This window comes from Nuphar pumila, chromosome 14 (assembly GCF_984573655.1).
Source record: "Nuphar pumila chromosome 14, dmNupPumi1.hap1.1, whole genome shotgun sequence".
Taxonomy (NCBI): Eukaryota; Viridiplantae; Streptophyta; class Magnoliopsida; order Nymphaeales; family Nymphaeaceae; genus Nuphar; species Nuphar pumila.
The window spans coordinates 87,885,827-87,912,432 of record NC_143262.1 but is presented as its reverse complement, the minus strand read 5'-3'; the positions used below and the strand labels follow the sequence as shown (position 1 = coordinate 87,912,432).

General features: G+C 36.8%; 1 protein-coding gene across 3 annotated transcripts; it reads right to left on the bottom strand.

Moving 5' to 3' along the window:
• Positions 1 to 742: 742 nt before the first annotated feature.
• LOC149817284 (pyruvate kinase 2, cytosolic-like) lies at positions 743 to 26,269 on the bottom strand. 3 transcript variants are annotated; one of them, XM_089987248.1, is made up of 16 exons: positions 26,125 to 26,269; positions 23,603 to 23,699; positions 23,397 to 23,494; positions 18,358 to 18,513; positions 18,071 to 18,148; positions 17,859 to 17,990; positions 16,149 to 16,229; positions 15,180 to 15,248; positions 15,000 to 15,089; positions 3,320 to 3,464; positions 3,138 to 3,226; positions 2,420 to 2,515; positions 2,260 to 2,327; positions 2,066 to 2,165; positions 1,939 to 1,998; positions 743 to 1,238 (listed from the first exon to the last, which is right to left on the bottom strand). In XM_089987248.1, exons 1-16 carry the CDS (start codon positions 26,191 to 26,193, stop codon positions 1,086 to 1,088), a joined length of 1,581 nt encoding a protein of 526 aa, XP_089843374.1. In that variant the 5' UTR covers positions 26,194 to 26,269; the 3' UTR covers positions 743 to 1,085. The 3 variants fall into 3 exon arrangements, with proteins under 3 accessions (XP_089843374.1, XP_089843376.1, XP_089843377.1); XM_089987250.1 differs by lacking the exon at positions 1,939 to 1,998 and having other exon boundaries at positions 831 to 1,238; XM_089987251.1 differs by lacking the exons at positions 3,138 to 3,226; positions 3,320 to 3,464 and having other exon boundaries at positions 831 to 1,238.
• Between the last annotated feature and the right edge of the window lie 337 nt (positions 26,270 to 26,606).

The window sequence follows — 26,606 nt, the reverse complement described above, 5'->3', positions numbered from 1 at the left end:
GATCTTTTGCTGTCTAAACCAAGAAAAGCCTGTATTGGTTAAGGGTGGTCCAGGCCATCCAGTCAATGGGCCGCAACCTGGTCAAACCAAACAGTCTATTTGGACCAGCCAGGCTAAGCTTGACAGATTTTTTTATTTTAATCTTGACATAATTTGCAAATTCAGTTTTGTAGGGGTATCGGCTAAAGCAGACTTGGAAGAGAAGGCAGCTTACAGAAGATTGACAAAGGAATACCATCCTGATACCACATCACTCCTATTAAAGGCAGCTTTGGACAAGTTAATGTGTCTGCGAGAAGCTTACGATGTCTTAAGTAATGAAGAGGTGCCAGTTTTATGACTGGAGCTTGGCTCAGGAAGCCGCGAACCATCAAGCCGAAAGGACGAAGGTGAGACTAGAGGACCCTTATGAACAAGATGTCACAAGAAGTGGGAATCTGTCCGACATGGCTGATGGGCTTGGTGGGAAGAACATGAAGCTCAGTGATCAGACTCTCACTGCTATCACAATTGATGTTGCAATCATTATATTCTCCATCTGTTATATAATACATGTGCTCTTCTTTAAGGAACCCAATTAGAAAAAATTTCCATTATTTCACTATAATCATGAAAGGAATTTTCAACTGATGAAAATAAAGAGGTTTATAATTTAAATAAAGATATAACTCTCTCTCTCTCTCTCTCTCTCTCTCTCTCTCTCTCTCTCTCTCTCTCACACACACACACACACACAAAGCACTTTTCATTGAGTGCAAAGGGGTGGTTGAATTGAATTACAAAATGCAGCTTTTCTATTAAAAGAGAAGCCATAACTAGTGAACAGTCACATGAAACTTGCAAAAACTGATCAAAATATTAAAAGTACTATCTTAAAGAGCCCATGCCTCAGGTTCAGATTTGGACAATACAAAAAGTTAAACTGTTTATACTTTATCAGCTGGGAAAACCTCCCATATAAGGGGCTTCTGGAATCCTCATTTATTAAACATGCTGCAAAAAATGCAAACCACAAAAAAATGGAGACAAAATTTTGCAGGCGGATACAATAGCCATAGCATTTCTTTCAAAATTCATCCCTCGACCTAGTCCTCAACCTCGATAATTTTGACCACAGATGAATCACCAATCTTCTCAAACACGACAATCCGGTCATGGGGCTTAACTAATCCAACCTTCTTTCCATGTTCAAGTGCGAGAGTGAGCCTGGACTCTTCGGTGGAGATGGCAGGACCATCCTGCAACATGAAATAAGCTACAATAAGGGAAACCCCCATATATATGAGCTATGTGCCTTGACTAATCTTTAGCAGAATTTGCTCCTTTGACCAGCAGCATAAATTTTTAAGTGCAATAAAGAGAGTCACCCTTCTACTTTATTTACATTACTGTAATTTCATCCAAACGCAAATAAATTAAGTATACCTAAAACATAAAGTAAAAGCCAACCGAAAGATGCAACATAAGTACTTCAAAGTTTGATCACATTTAACAAAAATGTGATGATTCTCATTGCAGATAAATAAGAAATGTATATTATTCACTGACACGATCATTATTCAGATTCAAAACTTGAAAGTAGAAAGGCTTTAAAATATAGCCCCAGGAAGGGGGAGTTAATGTCATCTGCTGATGATAAGAGCAGTGACACTCGCAATCTATGTCACATGGATACAGCTGCGGATACAGGGATACAGCCATTTTTATGAAGTTTCCAGTATGACTTGCAGATAAAGGGATACAGAACAGCAGTCAAAATGGAGTATTCGTCTGACATAGCTCGCAATGTAAAAAACTTAGATTTTAGAGAGGTTACAAAAACATACTAAACTAGAGCAGTAACCTATATGATCTTTTCTTTATTTCAGTAGAAATTCTACCATCTATACAATTTTAAAACCTAAAAGTGAGGAAAAAGTTTGCACTTCAAAATATTACCAAACGAGCTGGAGCGGCAAGAATGGGATGGACACCTCTCAATGACAGACACTGCCTTGCCTGCATCAAGAGTGAAGTCTTAAAGTGTGAAAAACCCATTACGTGGAACTTCAGTTTGAAATTATACCTGAGTTGAACCAGAAAAGGTCCATTTCAGTGAATTAGTCATGAGCATTGGAATAACAACAGCCAACACAGGCATGCCAGGCCTATACTTTGCAATCAACCTGCAGTGGCAAATGTTTAAAGAGCCAGTCCACCAGAACATCCCTTTTATTTTTCTGAACATCACATTTCTAGAAGAAAAGGCTTATAAAAGACCTTGCAGCTCTCCCGGATGATGTGAATACAACAATTACAGCTGCTTTAACTTTGATTGCAGAACGGACCTTTTTGATAACATAAAAAAGAATTGGTAGGTTAAATAAAACGCCAATTATGTCACAGCATAGATATCATAAACAAATGGTACTGCAAATACCGCTGATGAGGCAACTGATTCCTCGTCCGACATTGGCTCACCAACATGTTTGGTTATTCGCTTGAAATGAAGAGATTGATTATAAACAACTTCAGCCTGCAAAACAGATTATCTCCATCATATATACAAAAAAAGACCTCTGAAATCTATTTGCAAATTACAAATATCTAAATGAGAAAAAAATATCATGTTTTATGCTTTCCTTCAATTGTCATGCCTAGAAAAGTAGTACTAAACCATTATCCATTGCACTGATAAACTAGTACAGCTGCCAGCTATGTCACAGGGGACGCGATGCGGGTGCGGCACCCGGTGCGGTCAATGCACCCAGGGTCATTTTGGTCCATTTTTTGATTTTTTTTTTTAATTATGACCTATGAAATGGGCTGCAGAATTTAAAAAAAAATCTTGGGGGGGCTGCCCCCTATAACCCCCCGCCAGGGGCGGCCCCGCCCTGCGGTCAGCAGGACCCACGGACCCCCCTTCTATCTATCTATATATATATATATAATTTTTATTTTTTGCCACACCCCCGCACCCAAGGTTTTTGAAAGTGCCGCACCCGCACCCATGTGACATAGGCTGCCAGGCATTAACCAAAAAAATGAAACAAGAAGCATTTTATTTATCCTGTGTGCACAGTAAAATTAAGTAATTATAATATAAATTATATAATTCTACTGTAAGAATATGCAGAATTGCAGATCCAGTGACATACTTCAGCACATATTCTACCCACAGTTCTAATTGTCTCGACTGGGTAGAGGCCCCTCAGGGTTTCTGCACCTAACAAAATACCATCAGTTCCTGCACAATAGAAAGACATCCAGCCTTTAAGACACAGAAGACAAAGGATGACAGAGATATAAAGGATCTGCACGAAATCTGGGCGATACAAACCATCAAGGACAGCATTTGCCACATCAGTGGCCTCAGCACGCGTTGGACGTAGATTATTAGTCATGCTATCCACAACTCGAGTAATAATCGCAGGTTTTCCTGCAACATTGCATTTGTGAACAGCAGACTTCTGGAACAAGAAAACCTGCAATACAATCTCTGAGTCTTCAGATGAAGCTAGACCAGAGCAGAAACTTGAACTGATAAAGCAATCTCAAAACTGCCAAGTCATGAGGGGCAGATGCTGCAGATCTACCATGCACTAAGTGTAACAAACTAGGGAAGATCAAATACAAATCGAGAACATTTTCACAAAAAAAGAAAACAGTAATTGGACCTAAAATCAACTTCTAGAAGGAAAAAAAGTTTATTTCATAATCTGGAATAGACTGGAAATCAATTTCCACAAAACGTAGACAGTACATGTTAAAATGTAAAAAGAATTATATGTATTTTTATTTTTTACTTTCTTATTATTTTATTTTTCTCTTATTTTGTATCATAACTATCTAGTTCACATCGAACTAGATAGTTAGGGTTTTGGTCAAGTTCCAGTTGGAACTTGACCAAACTCTAGCCGTTGGACTAGCTCCAACGGCTAGAGGGAGAGCTCTTTATGAGCTCTCCTCCCCTCTCTCTTATAAATAGGGGGTGCATCCCCCATTGTATCTCACTTGAAGAAAATGCTTTCTAAGCATTTCATAGTTTGAATAAAATCCTTTTTTCATTTTGTGTTTTCCATATTTATCCTTTTACGGGTCTTGTGTGAAGTGTCTTTCTAGACACTTATGTGGTTGATTCAAGTGCTTCGGTGGAATACCACCATTTTCTTACATGGTATCAGAGCAGCGGAATTATTAGATCTTGGAGAAAATCCACCTTAGTTTATGTGCCTCTTGTGCAAAAGGTATGTTATCAACTTGTTCTTGCAAAAGTGTTTCGTCACTTGGAGAGAAGTGTTTTATCACTTTACTATTGGCTACAAAACGAATCATTTGAAGGGCTACAACATCATTGTATTTTACTTTTTTTCCTTCTCTCATATTTTCTTTCCTTTTTCTTCTATCCTTCCTTCTTCCCCCCTTGTAAACTAAAGTCACCATCATCCCCATGAAATTAATTGACACAAATATGTAATATGAGCTTCAATCATGAAGCACGGGTAAAGGTTTATGGAGAATCGTTGATTCGGAACCTAAGCTATGAAATGAAATGGGGATCTTCGAAACACGAGCTTTGATTAACAAGAGCAAGTGTCAAGAATGACACTAAAGCATAACCCTTAAAAAGGGTATAACTGGAAACAAAATAAAAATAAAAATGTATTCTTTATTGATATGAAAAACCAATTGCTTAAGAAGCATTGGAGTCAAATACAAGAGGGGCTGCACCCCTTTATATACACAGCTGAAAGAGGACTCAATAGAGCTGTTGGGCACAGTCCAACAGCTCTATTAAGAGCTGTTGGACTGTGTCAGTCCAACAGCTCTATTGCTAGTCAAGTCTGGACAGGACTTGACTAGCAACAGTCATTCTAGTTCAAACTGAACTAGATGACATAAAGACAAAAAATAAAAATAAAGGAAAAAAAATACAGAAAAGAAAGAAATTAAAAATGTATTTATATATATATATATAATAATATAATATTATTATATATACATATATGTACAGTTTTACATTTTAACACTCCCCCTCAAACTTACGGTACAATGAGCGAAAGTTTGTCTAAGAGAAAGTGAAATCGGGGAGCAGCGAGAGGCTTTGTAAAGAGGTCTGCTAACTGATATTCTGAAGTGACATATGGCAGATCAATTATCCCGTGTAGATATTCCTCTCTGACGTAGTGACAATCCATTTCGATGTGTTTGGTGCGTTCGTGGAATGTTCTGTTACTGGCAATGTAGATCGCACTTTTGTTGTCACAACACATTTGTGAAGCCTTTGTTGCTTCAACTCCCATGTCAGCAAGCAGTCGTCGGAGCCAAACTACTTCCATGGTCGTGGTTGCCATGGCTCTGTATTCAGCTTCGGTGGATGAGAGAGATACCTTCTGCTGCTTTTTACACCTCCAAGAGATTAATGATTCTCCTAAAAAGATACAAAAGCCAGTGGTTGAGTGTCTGTTATTGGGATCACCTCCCCAATCAGCATCAGTATATGCAATTAAATCAAGAGAAGAGGAGGAAGATAAGAAAAGTCCTCGTGAAAGAGAGGACTTGATGTATCTGATAATACGCATGACTGCTCCCATATGAACAGAAGTAGGAGCATGTTGAAATTGACTTGCTGTATGAACAACATGTGCTATATCTGGTCTGGTAATGGATAGATAGGAAAGTGCCCCGACAAGCTGTCTGTAAGGAGTAGGGTCTGCAAGAAGTTCTTCATCATCAATCTTCATTTTAACATTAACAACTTCTGGAGTGTCAACTTTCTTATCATCAGTAATACCAGACCTGAAAACAATATCAAAAGCAAATTTAGTCTGAGATAATAAATATCCTCTAGGAGAATAAGCAACTTCAATGCCTAAAAAATATCTCAACAAGCCCAAATCAGTCATTTCAAAATGAGATTTAAGAAGTGTTTTGATTGTTTCAACTCCCTGTTTATCGCTTCCGGTGATGATCATATCATCCACATAGAGAAGAAGCACAATGATCCCTGCATCAGAATTCTTAATAAACAAAGCAGTGTCAGTTAAACAGAATTGAAAACCAATATCAATCATAACACGACTAAACCTATCATACCAAGCTTTTGGTGCTTGTTTAAGTCCATAAAGAGCTTTTTCTAAGCGAAGGACTTTACCCTTAGGAATACTTAGACCAGGAGGGGGTTCCATATATACTTCTTCAACTAGCTTTCCATTTAAAAAAGCATTTTTGACATCCATTTGAAAAATAGACCATTTTTTGATAGAAGCTAAGGCAATTAAGGTTCGGACAGTAGTCATACGAGCCACCGGAGCAAAAGTTTCTTCATAATCAATCCCATATTCTTGGGCATAACCTTTGGCTACTAAACGGGCTTTATATCTTTCAAGAGTACCATCACTCTTGGTTTTAATTTTATAAACCCATCGACATCCTATAGTTTTCTTCCCTGGAGGAAGATCTTGAATATTCCATGTAGAAGCCTTTTCAAGTGCATCTAATTCAACTTTCATGGCTTCTATCCATTTGATATCATTTTTTGCTTGAAAATATGTGGATGGTTCTTCATATGAGTGAATTAATGCAATAACTGCCCTATATGTGGGTGAGAAAGACTCGTATGATACAAACTTTTCTGGAGGCCTCGAGATTCGGGATGATTGTCTAGTTGGAATGTTAGAATATTTCTCAAGTGCACATGGAGTATTAGACTCTTGTCGCCTGGAATATTGAATACTAGTATCTCTATGAACTTCTTCATTTTCAACATTAAGATCAATAATTCTTGGATCATCATCAAAGTTACAATCAAGGTCATATTCATCAGATGTTGATGTTAGATCTAGCAAAAAGGAGTACTCAGTGACGTCTTTTAATTTTCTAAAATCAAAGAAGCTCTCCTTTTCAAGAAATGAAACATTTCTAGACACATAGTTTATTATTTTTGAAGTCAAAACATCTATAACCTTTCTGGTTTTCAGCATATCCTAAAAAGGCACAGGGAATCGCACGAGGGGAAAGTTTATCATTTTTGTCAGTAAATATGAAACATTTGCACCCAAATATTCTTAATCTAGAGTAGTCTGGAGAAATGTTCATAAGTTTTTCAATGGGAGTGATATTTTGTAACGAAGAAGATGGCATCCTATTAATGAGATAGGTGGCAGTTAAGGCAGCTTCTGCCCAAAAGTCTTTAGGGACTTGATTTGCTATTAATAAAGTTCTAGTGGTTTCTATAATATGGCGATGTTTTCGTTCTGCCAATCCATTTTGTTGAGGTGTATAAGGACAAGATCTTTGATGTGTGATGCCATGCAATTTAAGATAATTTTGAAAATATGTGGATAAAAACTCTCCCCCTGAATCTGTGCGAAAAATAGTAATATCATTTTGAAATTTGTTTTTAACCATATTATGAAAAGTTTGAAAGTATGAAAATACTTCAGACTTATGTTTGAGAAAGTACATCCACGTATGTCGGGAGAAATCATCGACAAAAATAACATAGTAAACAAATCCTCCTTTAGAAATTACTGGTGCAGGACCCCAAACATCCGAGTGTATTAATTCAAGTGGTCTTGAAGAGAAAAAGGTTCTGTTCTGAAATGGTAATCTTTTCATTTTGCCGAGAATACAATCTTTACAATCAAATGATTCAGAGTTACAAAATTTCCCTAGATTTGGAAAATGTTGGATTTTGGCTATATGTGGGTGACCAAGTCTCTTATGCCACAGTTCCAACTCTATTTTTTGAATATTATAACAAAAAGCTTTCTTCGGCATTTCCAAAAAATCCATGTAATAGAGTCCTCCTTCTCTATGGCCTTCCCCAATCAGCTTGCCTGACTGGCGATCCTGTACCCAACAACCATGAGAAGAAAAAGAAATATTACACCCATAATCAGAAATTTGAGATACAGATAAAAGATTTAAATTTAATTTGGGAACATGTCTAATTTCTGGAATAAAAAAAAAATTTGTTTTATAAATTTTTTCAAAATCTCCTATTCCTTCTATTTCAAGAGAAGTTCCATCAGCAGTAAAGACCTTTGACACACTTGTTTTATTTTTAACACATTTGGATAGACTTTGATTATTTGGGGTCATATGAAAAGATGCACCAGAGTCAAGAAGCCAAGAAATTTTACCTAAATCAGAAAAAGATGAGGCTGCTGCGCCGGTTGAAGCTTCAGATGAGGAAGAGGCACCTTTGATGAGAGGCTGAAGGATCTCCATTAGTTGGGCCAGGGAAACTGGTGCATCCTGATCTTTAGGCTCCGATCCAGCAATTGCAGCTTTTTTTTTCTCTCAGCTCCTTAAGTTTGGGACATTGTGGCCTGTAGTGTCCCGGTTCATGACAGTGATGACAAATAACTTTCTTCTTATCATAGTCACCATTTTGTCGGTTAAAGTGAGGAGGCCTATATGATCGAACATGATTCCCTGGTCTAGACACGGCTAAAACGGAATCATCTTCAATTTTTAAAGAACCTTTCCAGAGACGATTTTCTTCCATTGTTAACTCTTCAATAGTTTCAACAATAGAAGGAATTTTTCCCCGGTGAAGTAGGGCCGATTTAGTGGTTTCAAATTCCGGCCTTAATCCAGTGATAAACTGGTAAAAATGTTCAACATCGAGTTGTTTCTGACGAAGCTCAATGTCTTCGGCACAATGCCACTTTGGTTCTAAAAGGGAAAGTTCTTCCCAAAGTTCAGACAACCCATTGTAATATTCACGAATAGTTTTGTCTCCTTGTGTCATCATTCGAACTTTTTCTTGGAGGTTGCACACGTGTGCAATATCTTTAAGGGAATACATATTCTTAAGGTATTCCCATGCCTTATCGGCATGATCAAATTTGGCAAGACTTGGGCATTGTTTAATGTCAACGCTATTGATAAGCCATGACATTATCTTCGCATGAGATATTCTCCATTCTTTCCATTTCTTCTCGTATGAGGCAATAGCCTTGATTTTCTCTTCTTCCGATAGAGGGACGTCTTTATCTCCCTCCTTTTTAGTAAGAGATAGCTTAGGTTCCGAATCGGAACCATCCACAATCCCCCATAAGCCTTTTCCCCATATATGGTGCTTCATGATTGAAGCCCATGTTACATAGTTCGTATCGCTTAGTTTCATAGGCATGATGGTGACTTTATCATTGTCATCCATCGATTACAAGGAGAGAAAGAATAGGGATAGAAGAGAAACAAGAAGGAAAATGAGAAAGAAAGAAAAAAAAAACAATACAACAAGATGTGAAATCTTTTCCAATGAAGTGATAAAACACTTCTCTTCAAGTGGCGAACACTTTTGCAAACGGGCACGGAAACCGAGGCAGCTTTTCCTCAAGATTTAGTACTTCCGCGGCTTTGATACCATGAAATGAAATGGGGATCTTCGAAACACGAGCTTTGATTAACAAGAGCAAGTGTCAAGAATGACACTAAAGCATAACCCTTAAAAAGGGTATAACTGGAAACAAAATAAAAATAAAAATGTATTCTTTATTGATATGAAAAACCAATTGCTTAAGAAGCATTGGAGTCAAATACAAGAGGGGCTGCACCCCTTTATATACACAGCTGAAAGAGGACTCAATAGAGCTGTTGGGCACAGTCCAACAGCTCTATTTAGAGCTGTTGGAATGTGTCAGTCCAACAGCTCTATTAAGAGCTGTAGACTGTGTCAGTCCAACAGCTCTATTGCTAGTCAAGTCTGGACAGGCTAGCAACAGTCATTCTAGTTCAAACTGAACTAGATGACATAAAGACAAAAAATAAAAATAAAGGAAAAAAAATACAGAAAAGAAAGAAATTAAAAATGTATTTATATATATATATATAATAATATAATATTATTATATATACATATATGTACAGTTTTACATTTTAACAAGCTATCCCTTACCAATAAAGAGGGAGATAAAGAAGTCTCATTGTCGGAGGAGGAGAAAATCAAGGCTTTAGCCTCTTATGAAAAAAATTAAAAAGAGTGGAGGATGGGACATGCTAAAATAATGTCATGGCTTATCAATAGCGTTGACATTAAAGTGTTCTAGTCTTGACAAGTTTGAACATCCAATAAGACATGAAAATACCTTAAGAATATGTATTCCCTTAAAGATATTGCACATGTGTGCAATCTTCAAGAGAACGTTCGGACGATGACCCAAGATGACAAATCCATTCGAGAATATTACAATGGGTTATCCGAACTCTGGGAAGAATTAGCTCTTTTAGAACCGAAATGGCACTGTGCCGAGGATATCGAGTTTCGCCAAAAGCAACTCGATACTGAACATTTCTACCAATTTATAATTGGGTTAAGGCTGGAGTTTGAGTCCACCAAATCGGCCCTCCTTCACCGTGGAACAGTTCCCACTATTGTGGAAACTATTGAAGAATTAACAATGAAGGAAAATCGTCTCCGGAAGAGCACCCAAAAAACAAATGATGATTCCGTCCTAGCAATATCTGGGCCAGAGAATCATACTCGTGCTTCCAGGATGCCTAATTTTAGAAGGCAAAATGGTGAGTTCGACAAAATAAAAGTTATCTGCCACCACTGTCATGAGCCAGGGCATTACAGGCACTAATGTCCAAAACTAAAAAGGAGGATGAAAAAAGGGTTGCCTCTGTTGAAGTCGAGCCAAAAGACCAAGATGCACCTGTTTCAATGGCTCAATCGATGGAGATCCTCCAACCTCTTCTCAAAGGGGTATCATCTTTAACTAAAGCCTCAACTGGAGCAGCAGTCGCATTTGTTTTCGGTCCAAGTAACTTTCCTTGGCTTTTAGATTCTGGTGCTTCATTTCATATGACCTCAAATGACAACTGCCTATCCGAATATCTTAAAAACAATTCAAGTATATCAAATTTTTCACAGTAGATGGAACATCCTTTGAAATAAAAGGAATATGATGTTTTGAAAGTTATCAAAAATCTAAAAGTTTTTGTATTCCTAATGTTAGATATATCCCAAAATTAAATTTGAATCTTTTATCTGTTTCACAAATTTCTGATTATTGATGTAATATATCATTCTCTTTTGATAGTTGTTGGGTACATGATCGTCAATCAGGATCAGGAAAGCTGATTGGGGAAAGTCATAAAGAAGGAGGACTATATTACATGGACCTTTTGGAATTACCAAAGAATGTTTTTTGTCTAAATGTTCAGAAATTGAAAATAGAATTATGGCACAAAAGACTTGCCCATCCTCATATGTCTAAAATTTGATTCTTCCCAACTTTGGAAAAATTTTGTAAATCTGAAAATTGTGCTTGTACATATTGCATTCTTGGTAAAAATGAAAAGATTACCTTTTTCTAGTTGAACCTTTGTCACTACAAAACCTTTTGAGTTAGTACATTCGGATGTTTGGGGACCCGCACTAGTTATTTCTAAAGGCGGTTATGTGTATTATGTCATTTTTGTTGATGATTTTTCTAGACACACTTGGATTTATTTTCTTAAACATAAATCTGAAGTTTTTGCTCACTTTCAAATGTTTCATAAAATGGTTATTAACAAATTTTAAAGTAATATCTCCTTTTTCGCACCAATTCAGGGGGAGAATTTATATCGAGAGAATTTAAAAATTATCTTAATCCTAATAATGGCATTACTCATCACCGATCATGCCCCCACACACCTCAACAAAAATGGTCTTGTTGAACACAAACATCGCCACGTTATGGAAACCACTCGGACTTTGTTGATTGCAAGTAAAGTTCCAAAAGGGTTTTGGTTTTAACTGCCACCTATCTCATCAATAGAATGCCATCCTCTTCTTTAAAAAATGTATGTCCAATTGAGAAACTTTATGATTTAACACCAGATTACTCCAGGTTGAGAGTTTTTGGTTGCAAATGTTTTGTATTTACAAAAAAATGATAAATTCTCTCCTCAAGCAATCACATGTGCCTTTTTTGGATATGCTGAGAATAAAAAAGGTTACAGGTGCTATGATATTCAAAATGGAAAATTATATGTATCAAGAAATGTGTCTTTTCTAGAAAAAGAAAATGCTTTTGAGAGTAAAAAACCTAAGAATAATACTGAATATTCCTTTCTAATAGATGTAACCTCAAAATTTGATGAAGAAGATTTTGAATGTAACTTTGACAATGATCAAAGCCCCATTGTTCATGACATTGATAGCAGAGACCAAACCAGTAGGGAAGTTGGATTGCAGTATGCAAGACGAAGAGTTGGAGAACAACATCCTCCATGTGCGTTAGAAAGGTTTTCTGAAGTTTCTCCTCGACGGACTTCTAGAATTTCTAGACCTCCCCACAAATTTGTTTCTTATGACTCATTTTCACCGTCATATAGGGCAACCTTTGCATTAATCCAATCCTATGTTGAACCTTCCTCTTACTCTAAAGCCAAAAATCATAAAGAATGGGTTGAAGCTAGAAGAAGGAAACGATACGAGAAGCAAGGCATTTTAAAATTTATAGGAAGCGGGAAGCAAAGTATCAATTTAAAAGCGAAATATTAAAAAAATGAAGCAATATGGTAATTGAATAGGAATCGAACAAGAAACAAATAAAAACTAAAATAAAATTGATCATTCTTATATTTCATGATTTTTCAGTAAAAGAGTTAAATTTTTGTTAAAATCTAACAATGATGGTTACTAATTTAAAGAAAGTACATGGAAAGTGAGTGAAAGCGTGAGAAAAAATACATAAACAACTTGAATCTTGAAAAGAAACGCGAGAAAAGCATATAGGAAGCATAGACCATGTGTGTGGGAAGCATAGAAGAAGCGTGGGGGAATCGAGATTCGCATGAAGTTTCGAAAGCGAGGAGTATCGCGCTTCCGAAGCGAGTTTCCGGGAAGGGAGCTTTCCACCTACCTAAGAAGCTTCTGATAACTCTGGTCAAAACCAAAAGTGATAGGACCCTAGAAAGATATAAAGCACAACTCGTAGCCAAAGGTTATGCTCCAGAGTATGGCATTGACTATGAAGAAACCTTCGCTCCTGTAGCTCGTATGACCATTGTCAGAACTCTAATCGCCTTGGCCTCTATTAAAATATGACATATTTTTAAAATGGATGTCAAAAACACTTTCTTAAATGAGAGTCTTGTTGAAGAAGTCTACATGGATCCTCCACCTGGTATTTGTATTCTCAAAGGCAAAATTCTTCGTCTTGAGAAGGCTCTATGGTCTCAAACAAGCACTGAAAGTCTGGTATGACAAGTTTAGTTATGTTATGACAGATATTGGATTTCATTCTTGCTTAACTGACACTGCCTTGTTTATTAATACGTGGACGATATGATCATCACTGGTAATGACAAACAGGGAGTGGCCAACATCAAAACTCTTCTTAAAACTCATTTTGAAATGTCTAACTTAGGATTTTTGAGATATTTTTTAGGAATAAAAGTTGTTTATTCTCTTCGAGGATATTTGATATCTCAATCTAAATTTGCTTATGATATTGTTTTCAGCTCTAGCATTACAGATAAAAAATGGTGGACACTCCTGAAGTAATCAATGTTAAAATGAAAATTGATGATGGAGAGCGTCTCGATGATCCTACCCCAAACAGCTTGTTGGAGCACTCTCCTATCTTTCTATCACTAGGCTAGACATTGCACATGACGTACACACAGCTAGCCAGTTTCAGCATGCTCCCACCTCTGTTCACATGAGAGTGGTTTTACGTATTGTTAGATATTTAAAGAGCTCTCTTTCACAAGGACTCTTCTTGTATGCTTCATCATCATTGAATTTAATTGCTTATACTGATGTTGACTGGGGAGGTGATCCTAATAATAGGCCATTGGTTTTTGTGTGTTTTTAGGTGAATCTCTCATATTGTGGAGGTGCAATAAGCAGCAAAAGGTTTCTCTATCCTACATTGAAGTTGAATATAGAGCCATGGCAACCACCACAATGGAGGTCGTATGGCTCCGACGTCTACTTACGGACATGGGAGCTGCAGCAACACACGTTTCACGAATGTGTTGTGACAACAAGAGTGCAATCTACATTGCAAGCAACTGGACGTTCCACGAACGCACCAAACACATTCAAATGAATTGTCACTATGTAAGAGAGGAGTACTTAAATGGAACAATTGATTTGCCATATGTTATATCAAAATACCAGTTAGCAAACTTCTTCACCAAGCCTCTTGCAGCTCCCCAATTTCACTCTCTTAAACAAACTTTCGCTCATTGTACCGTAAGTATGAGTGTTAAAATGTAAAAAGAATTATATGTATTTTTATTTTTTATTTTCTTATTAATTTATTTTTCTCTTATTTTGTATCATAACTATCTAGTTCACATCGAACTAGATAGTTAGGGTTTTGGTCAAGTTCCAGTTGGAACTTGACCAAACTCTAGCCATTGGAGCTAGTCCAACAGCTAGATTTCTAGCCGTTGGACTAGCTCCAACGGCTAGAGGGAGAGCTCTTTATGAGCTCTCCTCCCCTCTCTTATAAATAGGGGTTGCATCCCCCATTGTATCTCACTTGAAGAAAATGCTTTTTAAGCATTTCATAGTTTGAATAAAATCTTTTTTTTCATTGTGTTTTCCATATTTACCCTTTTACGGGTCTTGTGTGAAGTGTCTTTCTAGACACTTGTTTTGTTGATTCAAGTGCTTCTGTGGAATACCACCATTTTCTTACAGTACATGCAATAAATCCAAGATTTTCATGAAAAAAATGAGTATAGGTGACTATACCAAATGAAGTTCAAACGCCCCAAGTCTTGGATTTTGACCTAGATTATTGAATTTTGCTTAAATCTCATGGTTGGATGTCTATAACAAAAAAGATTATGTGAACCTTTTCTATTTTAAATAGATGTTGACTGATGCGAAATTAGATCTAAACATCAATTTCCATATGCATAGTGTAATTGGAGGTCTTTGATCTTATAAGAAATTTCACCTCAGAATAATGGAAAAAACTTGGATGGTAGGATAAGGGTAATGCATTGCTATATTACAATGCAGTGCCTCTACATGTATAAGCAGAACAGCTAACCTTCTCTGGTGGAAGGTCAATTCCTAAATTTCCACGCGAGAGGATAATTCCATCTGCTGCTTCAAGGATTTCATCAAAATGCTTTAAACCCTGGGAAGTTATAAGCAACAAATATTACAAGGAATGAAATAGCTAAAAAGCAGAATTTGGCAAAATTTCAATGAGAAAAGATTGGCTTACCTCAACATTTTCCACTTTTGCAAATATCTGTGCATGATGCAGATTTTGCTTTTGAAGAAAATCTCTAAGCTGTAAAATATAGGACAAAACTTTCATCATCAACTCATGACAAAACGAAGATACCATCACTTAATTACAATGTAATTCCAGCTCAATTCTCAAGAACTAAATTACTAAAGCACCAATTCAGAAAAAAAAATCCTTCATATTGTGCACCTTAGAAACAAGACTTTTTCAACTTGACTTTCTTTTTTGTCCAACAAGAAAAAATACAACTTTGAAAGAACATGAGTCTTCTTCTCTAGAGGCAAATATATTTGAATGTTTACCAACAAAATTTGAAATTTCAACAGTATGCAGATGTTAATGGCAAGATACAGGCTTGTACAGCACAGCTTGGTATTTTTGAGACTGGCACAGAAGTGCTATACACCTGCCCAGAATATATCCATCAGGTGCTTTGTCCTTTATATTTATCAATAATATATTCAGCACAAGGTGACTAAAACTGATACCCGATAAGGAATCCTCAATCATCTTGACTCTAAAGAATGATATACATGGCATTACTTCCACGGAGAAGGAATACAGGATAAAATAAACAATTATGGGGATGTTTGCTTTAGTCACAAGTGGGATGAACAATCACAGCTGAGAAAGTTCAAGCTGTGATTCAGTCACATGGTCAATCTTGTGACCAATTTTCACCAGATTCAAGGCAGGAAAATCACCGCTGGTAACCACAAATCACAACTTGTACTTTCTCATTTTCACCAACTTTGACAAAGTGTTTTGATTGTAAATTACAATTACAGGATCTTGAGAAAATCCAAGAATCACAGGGCATTGCAAACATGCCCTATGTATAGGGTACATCATCCACTGTTATAAATACATCAATGCAAATTTCGCAAAGCCTGTGAATACATGACCATAAACATCCTTGAGGATCCTTAAAACTTAAAATACCTCTCTCACATCCTCTGCATGACGTGTATATGAAAGAGAAATAATATCAACATTGTTGTGGACCCCCCATGTTGAAATAATCTGACAATAAATAAACAAAAATTAATACAAGAGGATACATGCCCAATATTGCTAGATCAGCACATCAAATGATACAACAAATTGAAAATACAAATCATAAAAGAAAAAGGGTGTCAATGTAATACAAGTAAAAACTAAAAAGCATTCATATATCAAGCAAAAAATTTCCTTGTTTCGATCTGTTTTCATTCAGTGGAAACCGCCACAGACTGCTATGTCTTTCACTATGATGCTCATGAACCATATGTTATCTAGTTAAATAAAAAATAGTTAATTTACTATTTGGGAATACCTATTTATTGAACCTGGTACATCACAAACACTAAACTTTGGCATGTCGTGATAAAAAAGGATAAAAGTTCAAGCCAATTAAGAAGGGAAAGGCAACGGAAATCCTAATACAGTGGAATGATAGCATAAATCAAGACCAAGCCTCACTGGTCAACAGAAGAACCCAAGTATATTGCTCGACCACTCAAAGATCAGCAGGTTCAGAACAACTAGTTACTTGTTGATTTGACAGAAGCTTGTTGGAGCACATGTATGCAATAAGAAATGATACATAATCAAATTGGATCATACAGTCATAAAATTTCTATTCAAGGCAAGAAAATAGAACCATAAAATTATGGAACCAGACTTTGTCATTGGATGAAAAATTGGCTGCAGCTTTGATGTCGGACAAGATAATCTATAGAACTGTGCATTTTACTGAGGCACATAATAAAAGATAAAGGTGCAATGCAGGTCTTGTTCACTGCCAACTACCAGTTCTTTGTAACTTTGGTAGTTACAATAATTTTGCCCAAAGTACAATTTGATTCCCACCTGGCTAGGTGGGTCGACTTAAGGTATTCAAGCCAAAGGACATTGCAAGTTTGATGCATGGTGTGTACATCCATTGCCATAAGCCTGAAGAGATGGGGCAAATTTTCCAGTGGGGATGGGGTACCCAAGGAGTTTTACACTGCGAACACCTAAACAGGGCCACTGTCAACATGGTACCTCTCAGCTTGTATTGTGGATGTGCGAACCATAAATCATAATGGGTTGGTTTCTCCTCAAATAATAATAAGTACAATTTAATTAAAAATTATAATGTTTGTGACATTTCAAGGATTCGCAAATAGGCAGTCTGCTATTTGACTCCATTACTATGTTATTTTTCTAGCTTAAAGATCTGGTGGCGCTTTTCTAAGAGGATTGACATGCTACACTAAGATCAAATAAGACTATTAGTGAAAAGAAAACACCGAAAGAATGTAATGTATTTGTCCTGATTTAAAAGTTCACTGTCCAAGTCAGTATTCATATGGCCCAGAAATCAGATAAAAGCTCAAGAAAATGGCAAAGATTTTTAATAGTCTAGACAAATTAAATTTCCCTAGGAACCACATAAGCTGGTTATTTTACAAGTCCTTTAGTAAATGAGATTGCAACCAAAAGGAATACTCAATTTGCAAGAAATTGAAATTAAAAGACATGAATAATTTGAAATTAAAACACATGTACCAGGTAACCTTGACATACATCATACAGATCTAGGCAGCCTTAACTGATATGCCATAATCCATAGGCAAGTGAATGAGAAACTACAAATACCAGGATGGAAAGCTAAAATCAATTTACCTGCTTATCAAAATCAGAAAAGGTGGGCATATTGATATGAACTTGAGAGACGTGCATTGTGAAGATGAAACCTGCAAGTGTAGCACTATTCTTTACAAGACAGACAACTTCTAAACCATTTATCTCTAAGACCTGCACAAACCATACACCACACTCAACATATAGCTGTCTCGATATAATATAATTGAAACAAGCACGAGAACTATGTTCACCTCAAGCCACACAGAGGTGGTCTCACTTCCAGTGAAAAGATACTGTCCTATGAAGATAGTATCACCCGTCTTCACAGCCTGTGTTCAATATAAGAGGAGAAACATCATTTATAAATAGAAGTATGCATCTATAAATGAAAAACACACACACGCACACCGGCACACACGCACACACGCACACACGCACACCGGCACACACCCACACACGCACACACACAGCGGGGGTTGAACAAGATCATTCCAGCTCTTTCCATCAAGAACATTTTTGAAACATATGATGTAAATACCTCAGAAAGCCCGGGATAATTAACAGGCAAAACCATGGCAGAGGGTTCTCTAGTGAGGTCTGGAGTGAGAATGACGTGGTTATCAGCTTTTAAGTCGATTGGGTTTCCGGTCTTGTTATGAACCTGTAGCTCAGGTCCCACTGTGTCTAACATGACCTAATAAAATAGAAAGATAATGCAGTTAACCCATAAACATTAAAAGCAGATGTTGAATAAGAATAAAAAACTTTATCTGAATGCAAATATGCATCAATGCATGTATGTGCACAGAAAACTTGTTACTCCATGAAGCTAACATTGACTTTTATACCAAATCAATGGAATATGATGGCAAAAAGAAAAAAGAGAAGGCTATACAAAATGTGTTTCCAAGCAAAGGAAAGAAAAAAATTCATAGATCAAACTCCAAAAATGGTTCTTTTATTGTACAATCCCTACGCCTAAATATCGTTATCTTTAACAAGTAAAAATTTTTGGCATAGTTAATTAGATAAATGTATAGTACTTGAGGAATCATATCCATACTTACACCATTCACTGGTGCACTAATACAAATGGAAATTGACAACAAAGGACTTATCAGAAATGGTTAGCTCATGACTTCTTACTTAATGGACTAACTTGGTCTCTAATGAAAACCTAGGGCCTCCCTATAATGTTTAGCCCATGGCTCATTAATGGACTAAAATGTTTTCTCTAAAAGAAAATGCTACTAACACATCTGCAGACAAAGACTGAAAATGGTACCTTAAGTTAATCCTAGAATCCTTTTTCATCTTTTCTTTTCTTTTATTTTTTGAATACTGCCGGTCCCAAGCCCGGATAAAGGAGGAGGGTTGCGGTAGGCCTGTGACAGCCAGCATAAAAACTTTGTCATATCCTATGAAAATGAACCAATATGAGAATTTCGTTGGGGCGTTCCCTACTGAGCGACGCGCTGTACTCTCTAGGCCCGGAGGCAGTGATAAATGTGCAAGGGTTGCTAGGTCGTCGCCCAGAAGCGACGCGTCACACCGGCGCCCGGGTGTGGTGTCAAATAGGCAAGGGTTCCCTCACTTTGTTGGACGGGTGGGGGTAAAGAAGTTAGTCCAAGACCATAAAATTAGGTTAGCCACTTGGAACATAGGGTCTTTAACTGGTAAGTTGGTAGAGTTAGTAGATGTTATGTGTAGGAGAAAGATTGATATTTTATGTCTTCAAGAGACCAAATGGGTAGGTGAGAAAGCTAAAGTGATAGAACCTTGGGGATATAAGATTTGGTATACAGGAATAAATAGGAATAGGAATGGAGTAGGGATTGTTATGAGTCGTCAGTTTATAGATAATGTAGTTGAGGTCCGTAGGAAGGGTGATAGAATTTTACTTATTAAATTAGTATTAGGTACGGATATTATTAATATTATTAGTGTTTATGCACCTCAAGTAGGTTTAGATGATTCCATTAAGCATCAATTTTGGGAAGATTTAGATGGAGTAGTACAAGAGACATCTTATGGAGAAAAGATTTTCATCGGCGGTGACCTTAATGGACATGTAGGCATTAGTAGGGATGGATTTGAGAATATCCATGGAGGCTATGGTATAGGAGAAAGAAATGAAAGTGGAGAAAGGATTTTAGATTTTTGTTTGTCCTATGATATGATCTTAGCAAACACTTGGTTTAGGAAGAGGGAGTCTCACCTAGTAACATTTAAAAGTGGGGTTAATACGAGTCAAATAGATTTTTTCCTACTTAGAAAGAGAGATAGGGGTTGTTGCATCGATTGTAAGGTTATACCAGGAGAAAGTGTAGCTACACAACATAGAGTCTTAATTTTAGATCTTAGAATTAGACAATGCCGCAAAAGGGATAGACATAGGATAGATCCTAGAATTAAGTGGTGGGCACTGAAAGGAGCTAAACAAGGAATGTTTGTAGAGCAGGTAGTTAAGGAAGTTGATTGGTGTCTCGAGGAGGATTCAGAATCAATGTGGAATAAGATAGCGGGTGGTATGAGAAAAGTAGCTAAGGAGGTATTGGGTGAGTCTAAAGGCGGTGCACCACTAGGTAAGGATACATCATGGTGGAACGAGGATGTCAAATTAGCTATTAAGGTTAAAAGAGAGTGTTATAGAAATCTAAGTAAGAGTCGTGATAATGAGAATTTGGAGAAGTATATGATAGCAAAGAAGGAAGCTAAAAAAGTTGTTCGAAACGCGAGGGCTAAGGTATATAAGGAGGTTTATGACAAGTTGGATACCAAAGAAGGCGAGAAGGATATTTATAGGCTTGCAAAGATGAGAGATAGGAAATCGAAGGATTTGGGTATGGTTAGATGTATCAAAGATGAAACGCAAAGGGTTTTAGTCAAAGATGAGGAGATTAAGGAAAGATGGAAAGATTATTTTGATAAGCTATTTAATGATAGTCATGCTCAAGATCTTGGAGACTTCTCCATTCCTTTTCATGAGATAAATCGTGACTTCATGCGCAAGATTCAAAAGAAAGAAATTGCAGAGGCTTTGAAGAAAATGAAATCAAGAAGGGCAGTTGGCCCAGATGGTATACCTATCGAGGCTTGGAAATGCTTGGGAGAGAAAGGTTTAGAATGGTTGACAAATCTTTTTAACTTGATTTGGCGAACAAATAAGATGCCTAATGAGTGGAGGAAGAGTACTTTGGTGCCTTTATATAAGAATAAGGGTGATATACAAGATTGCACAAACTATCGTGGTATAAAACTCATGAGTCATACTATGAAACTTTGGGAGAGGGTGATTGAGTCTAGGTTGAGGAAGGTTGTCATGATATCGGAGAATCAATTTGGTTTTATGCCTGGAAGATCAACTATGGAAGCTATACATCTTCTTAGACAACTTATTGAAAGATATAGAGAGAGGAACAAAGATTTGCATATGGTTTTTATTGATTTAGAGAAGGCATACGATAGAGTACCTAGGGACGTTCTCTGGTGGACAATGATGAAGAAAGGTGTTTCTCTCAAGTACATTAGTATAATTAAAGATATGTATGAAGGAGTAGTAACCAATGTCCGCACTTGTGGAGGGGTGACAACCAATTTTCCGATAACGGTTGGGTTACATCAAGGATCTGCTTTAAGCCCTTTCCTATTTGCGATAGTGATGGATGAGCTTACGAGATCAATCCAAGAAAATGTACCGTGGTGTATGTTGTTTGCTGATGATATTGTTTTGATTGATGAGTCTAGAACTGGGGTTAATGCTAAGTTAGAATTATGGAGACAGACATTGGAAGCTAGAGGTTTTAAGTTGAGTAAGAGTAAGACTGAATATATGGAATGTCGGTTTAGTAAGCAACGAAGTAGTGATGGGAGTGTAGTGAAGCTTGGTGAGCAAGATATACCGGTGAATGATTATTTCAAATATTTGGGATCCATCATTCAAAAGTATGGAGAAATTGATGGAGATGTAAATCATAGGATAAAGGTTGGGTGGATGAAATGGAAAAGTGCTACTGGAGTGCTGTGCGATCGTAGAATGCCATTGCGGTTGAAGGGAAAGTTTTATAGGACGACTATTAGACCCGCTTTACTATATGGTACGGAATGTTGGGCTGCCAAGAGACATCATATTCAAAAAATGAGTGTAGCTGAGATGCGGATGCTTAGATGGATGTGTGGAAATACAATAAAAGATAAGATTCGGAACGAAGAGATACGTAAGAAGGTAGGTGTTGCACCAATTGAAAATAAGATGCGAGAGAATCGTTTACGGTGGTTTGGACATATTCGGCGAAGGCCTAATGATGCTCCAGTTAGAAGGTTGGAGAAATGGGAAAATATATTAGTTAAAAGAGGTCGGGGTAGGCCTAGGAAGACTTGGATGGAGATGATAGGAAAGGATATGAATGCTTTGAACCTCACCGAGGACATGGCGTTGGATAGAAATGATTGGAGGAAAAGGATTCATGTGGAAGACCCAAAATGAATTTCTTTTTTGGTTCATATCGCTGACCCCAATTGTTTTGGGATGAAGGCGTAGTTGTTGTTGTTGTTGTTGTTTATCAATCCTAAAACATTAAGCACTGGTCTGAAGAAAAGTTCATCAGAATGATATTAAATATTCTAGGTAAACCAACATATCAAAAAGAACCAGTTCAGAAGCAATATAGGATATGCATATGAAGTGGCAGGGAAGTGAAAAAACAAGCAAAAAGCAGTTCCTAAAGGTAAACAAGACATTCCTATACCACTTTATTTAAATGACCAACACAAAATCGTGCATCTATCATTCAAAACAACAATTATGTATGTGATATGTGCCAATATCTTAATAATAATAATGAAAAATCTACGCAACAATTGGCATGTATTCTCTAGTGCTTATTCAAACATATAGATGAAAACTATAAATATACGAATGCTTCAAGAATCTTGATTAATGTATCTAGGAATAATGATTCTTTAATCCCAGAAAATTTGATTCTGAATATGGAAATAAGGACTCCCAGCACTAGGAAGGCATTCCTGATGTGTTCCATCTCAAAATTGAAGGAAAGGCTTTAAAGTTCTTTTTTCTTACTCATTAATTTTATTTTTTACTCTTAATCTTTTTCTGCTTTCAATTTTGATTACATTTACCAAAGATGATTGTACTCTTGGAAACATTTTGACAGAGTTTAAGATTGGTCAGCCATAGTCGACCAAGTTGGACACCACCATGCAGCATGGTATTTCATGTTGGATACATATTGATCATGTCATACAAAATGTGTGGAAAAAGCATGCCCTTGTGACATAAAAATGCCATAAGCTGAAAATATAGAAATAGTTGGTGAGTATAGTTAAAGCTGTAAACTGCACTATAGCTCCAATATAAATGACTACAGTCCAACTATTTCATTTATATTCCATATGCTCGGTTGCATGTACAAGAGGCACTAACACTTTTAATGCTTCTCATCATTTAATACCAGAAGAATTTAACGCAATATAACTTCTCAAAGTTTTCACATTATTCCACGGTCCACACTCATTATCTAGTGATCCATAAAAATAAGTGAAAGGTTACCAACTTACAGAATACAACATTTTAACATTTTTAGCAGCGGCCTTGAGGTTGACAAGTGTTTGCTGATGGTAGTCACTATCTAACCACGAGAAATCAAAACGTGCAACTGCCAAAACCATGCCATAAAATCATAAGCTGTTGCAGCATCACATACATGGCTGAATAACCATCAACTGTAAAAGAAACAGGAAAAAAAATATGAATAAAAGTTTACCTGACATTCCTGCCCTCAGACAAGCTTCAATAACCTCAACAGATCGTGTCTTTGGTCCAAGTGTGCCAACAATTTTGGTCAATGATGGGAAAAAGCTCTGCACATCCCACAAAGAATTCAGAAGATATTTAAGTGAAAATGGTCAACACCTCTCTTTTTTCTTATTGCTGTAAATTTCATGATAGCTGGACAAGGGGGAGTTGCACTATCTTAACAGGGGGGTCTCATGTTCAAAAATCTCATTGCGGTCTATAATCTATATCCCCAGCTTGAATGTGAAACCCGATAACAAAAATTCATTGGTAGCCAATCAACATGAAGAGTAACAGTGATATCCTCTGAAATCCCAGAAAAATCAAAGGACCAAGCAATTTTGAAGATCCAGAACTACGAAATCCTCACTCATTAGAGTGAGATATGTGCAGCTAGGTGTTTTTTTCTCTAGACTCCACTTTAAACAGACTTTCTTTCTTCTTCTTCGTATTGATTTCTATTATTTAGGGTTTTTCCATTGATTACGTTTTTTTAATCAATTTTTTTTAATTAGGGCTTTTTATAGTTAATTTGTATGTCACAGGGATTCGGCTAGCAGGGTGCCGCACCCGCGTCGACGCAACGCGGGTGCGGATGCGGCACCGGGTGCGGTCAACCCGACCCTAGGTGCGGTCAACGCACCCAGGGTCATTTTGGTCCAATTTTTTGGACCAAAAAAAAATTGCCAAGAAATTTTTTTTTAATATATGTCACAGGGATTCTCCAACTAGGTGTCGCACCCGCACCCGATGCGGTCAACCTGACACTGGGTGCAGTCAATGCACCTAGGGCCATTTATGTCCAACTTTTGGACTTTATATATATATATATATATATATTGTTCCGCACCCCCGCACCCGCACCCGCACCCGCACCCATGTGACATAGTTAATTTGATTAGGGTTTTCTTTGGTTTGATTAAAGTTTTTCTTTGATTTTTTATGATTACAGCTTTGAATAATTTTTTTAAAATTAAGGTTTTTTATAGTTAATTTGATTAGGGATTTTTTTATTTTCTTTGGTTAGGGTTTGAATTAGGTGGTTTTTATTTAATTTTATGGTTATTTTCTTATAGTTTAGGGTTTTTGCTTTATTTATGATTTATTTTATTGTGTTTTAAGGTTTTATAATTTGATTAGGGATTTTTTTTAATTTCTTTGGTTAGGGTTTGAATTAGGGTTTTTTTATTCAATTTTATGGTTTTTTCATATAGTTTAGGGTGTTTTGATTTATTTATGATTTATTTTATTGCATTTTATTATTTTATAATTTGATTAAGGCTTTTCTTGCATTTGATTAGGGATTTGTTTTATTTTCTTTGATTAGAGTTTGAATTAGGGTATTTTTATTTAATTTTATGGGTTTTTCTGATAATTTAGGGTTTTTTTATTTATTTATGATTTATTTTATTGCATTTTACAGTTTTATGATTTAATAAGATTTGATCATTTGATTTTTTATAGTTAATTTGCTTTTAGGGTTTGATATTTTTATGATAAACTTTCATAATTAGATGTGATATGACATTGATTAAATCATTTATATATAAAAAAATTATCAATTCTTAATTTTTCTCAAATGACTCAAATTGTAAATATCTTTTAGTTTTTAGATCCATATTTGAGGCTAAAATCCATAATAAACATGTTAAAACACTCATATGGTTGGGCAGAACAAGTAGTAAGATCCAAAACGAAGTTATCCAACCCATTATCCATGTGTGTTCATACTATCCGCTAACAGCGTAAAACAAACATCAGATACAAGGAGCACAACCTCTTGTATAGTTGAAACAAACGTTGGACTTGGTACAGTTGTTAGAGAACTGACAGAACGTAGTATACATTTTGTTCGTTCATTCAGTCCAATCCTGGACAAGCCATCAAACAAACCCTAAACAGACTTCTTCTTTTTTATGAGGATCTCCCAAGCAAGAAAACCCCGGTAGGATCCCACGGCCACTCTGCCTTACGTGGCCCACCTCTAAAAGCTACGGACATACCCGTGCGCCAAAAGGGTTTGATCCGGTGACTTCTTAAACACGCTTCTTTCTATTCCTGCAACTCTAGATAAAGAAATGAGCACCTTTTTCTTGTTCACCCCAAGGAGAAACAGAAGGAATCTTGATTCCACTATTGAAAGAAGAAAAAACAGCGGTCATGAGCAATCCAAAACAGAGCACGCAGTAAATAAAAACCAAGAATTCGGAATACGATGGAAAATTCGAGAACAAGAAGGCAAATTTCTCATCCAAAACACTCGCCCTGCTTGGAAAAAAGAAAGAAAGAAAAAGAAAGCAGCAGTTCGGCATAAGCACAAAAGAAGACGAGCAAAAGCAAAGATGAAACTCAAAAAACATGCCTCAGCAATTTCGAGCACACGCTTCCCACGTCCCGTAACGAAAGAATCAAACAGAAACATAATGAGGAAAAGAATCGCTTGGAGCACCAAAGAATTCCAGAAAATATCGAAAAAAGGGAAAATCTTACTTGTTTTGAAGGAGTAAGAACGGAGACGAGCCGGAGCGGCTCATCCATAATCAACTGCCCTCCTTGCATTGCGTGATACGACGGAAACGTTCGACGATGAGAGAGAAAATTTAGGGTTTTCAGACGAGAGAAAGAGAAGAAGGAGAAAGTCGAGGGAGGAGGGAAAGCGCGGGGTATTTATGGGAGCAAGGAAAGGGCGCGATGGAACGAAAAGAAATATTCTATCATACGTCATATGATACGAATCATACTACGTCGATCTAACCGTCCAACTAACGTATCTGGGTGGCTGTGATTAGTCTCAAATGGGGTAGCCGTAGGTTGGACGGCTAAGTATGATGGATCTTATCATATGTTGTATTATGGTGAAGGGTGATTGAGTGGTTTGTTGCGACGGTCGTTGATCCCCTTGTCTTTATTCTTTGTTTTAGTAAATGACGGAACTGCCCCATAAAAGTTTAAAATGTCATGAGCGTCCGTTC

Coding starts and splice junctions, on each gene's coding strand:
- LOC149817284 (XM_089987248.1), bottom strand. CDS start 26,193: ATGCAAGGAGGGCAGTTGATTATGGATGAGCCGCTCCGGCTCGTCTCC. Junction 18,514..23,396: donor ATGTTAAAATGTTGTATTCT/GTAAGTTGGTAA, acceptor CTATTTTATTAG/GTCATGTTAGACACAGTGGG. Junction 2,328..2,419: donor AATCAGTTGCCTCATCAGCG/GTATTTGCAGTA, acceptor GTTATCAAAAAG/GTCCGTTCTGCAATCAAAGT.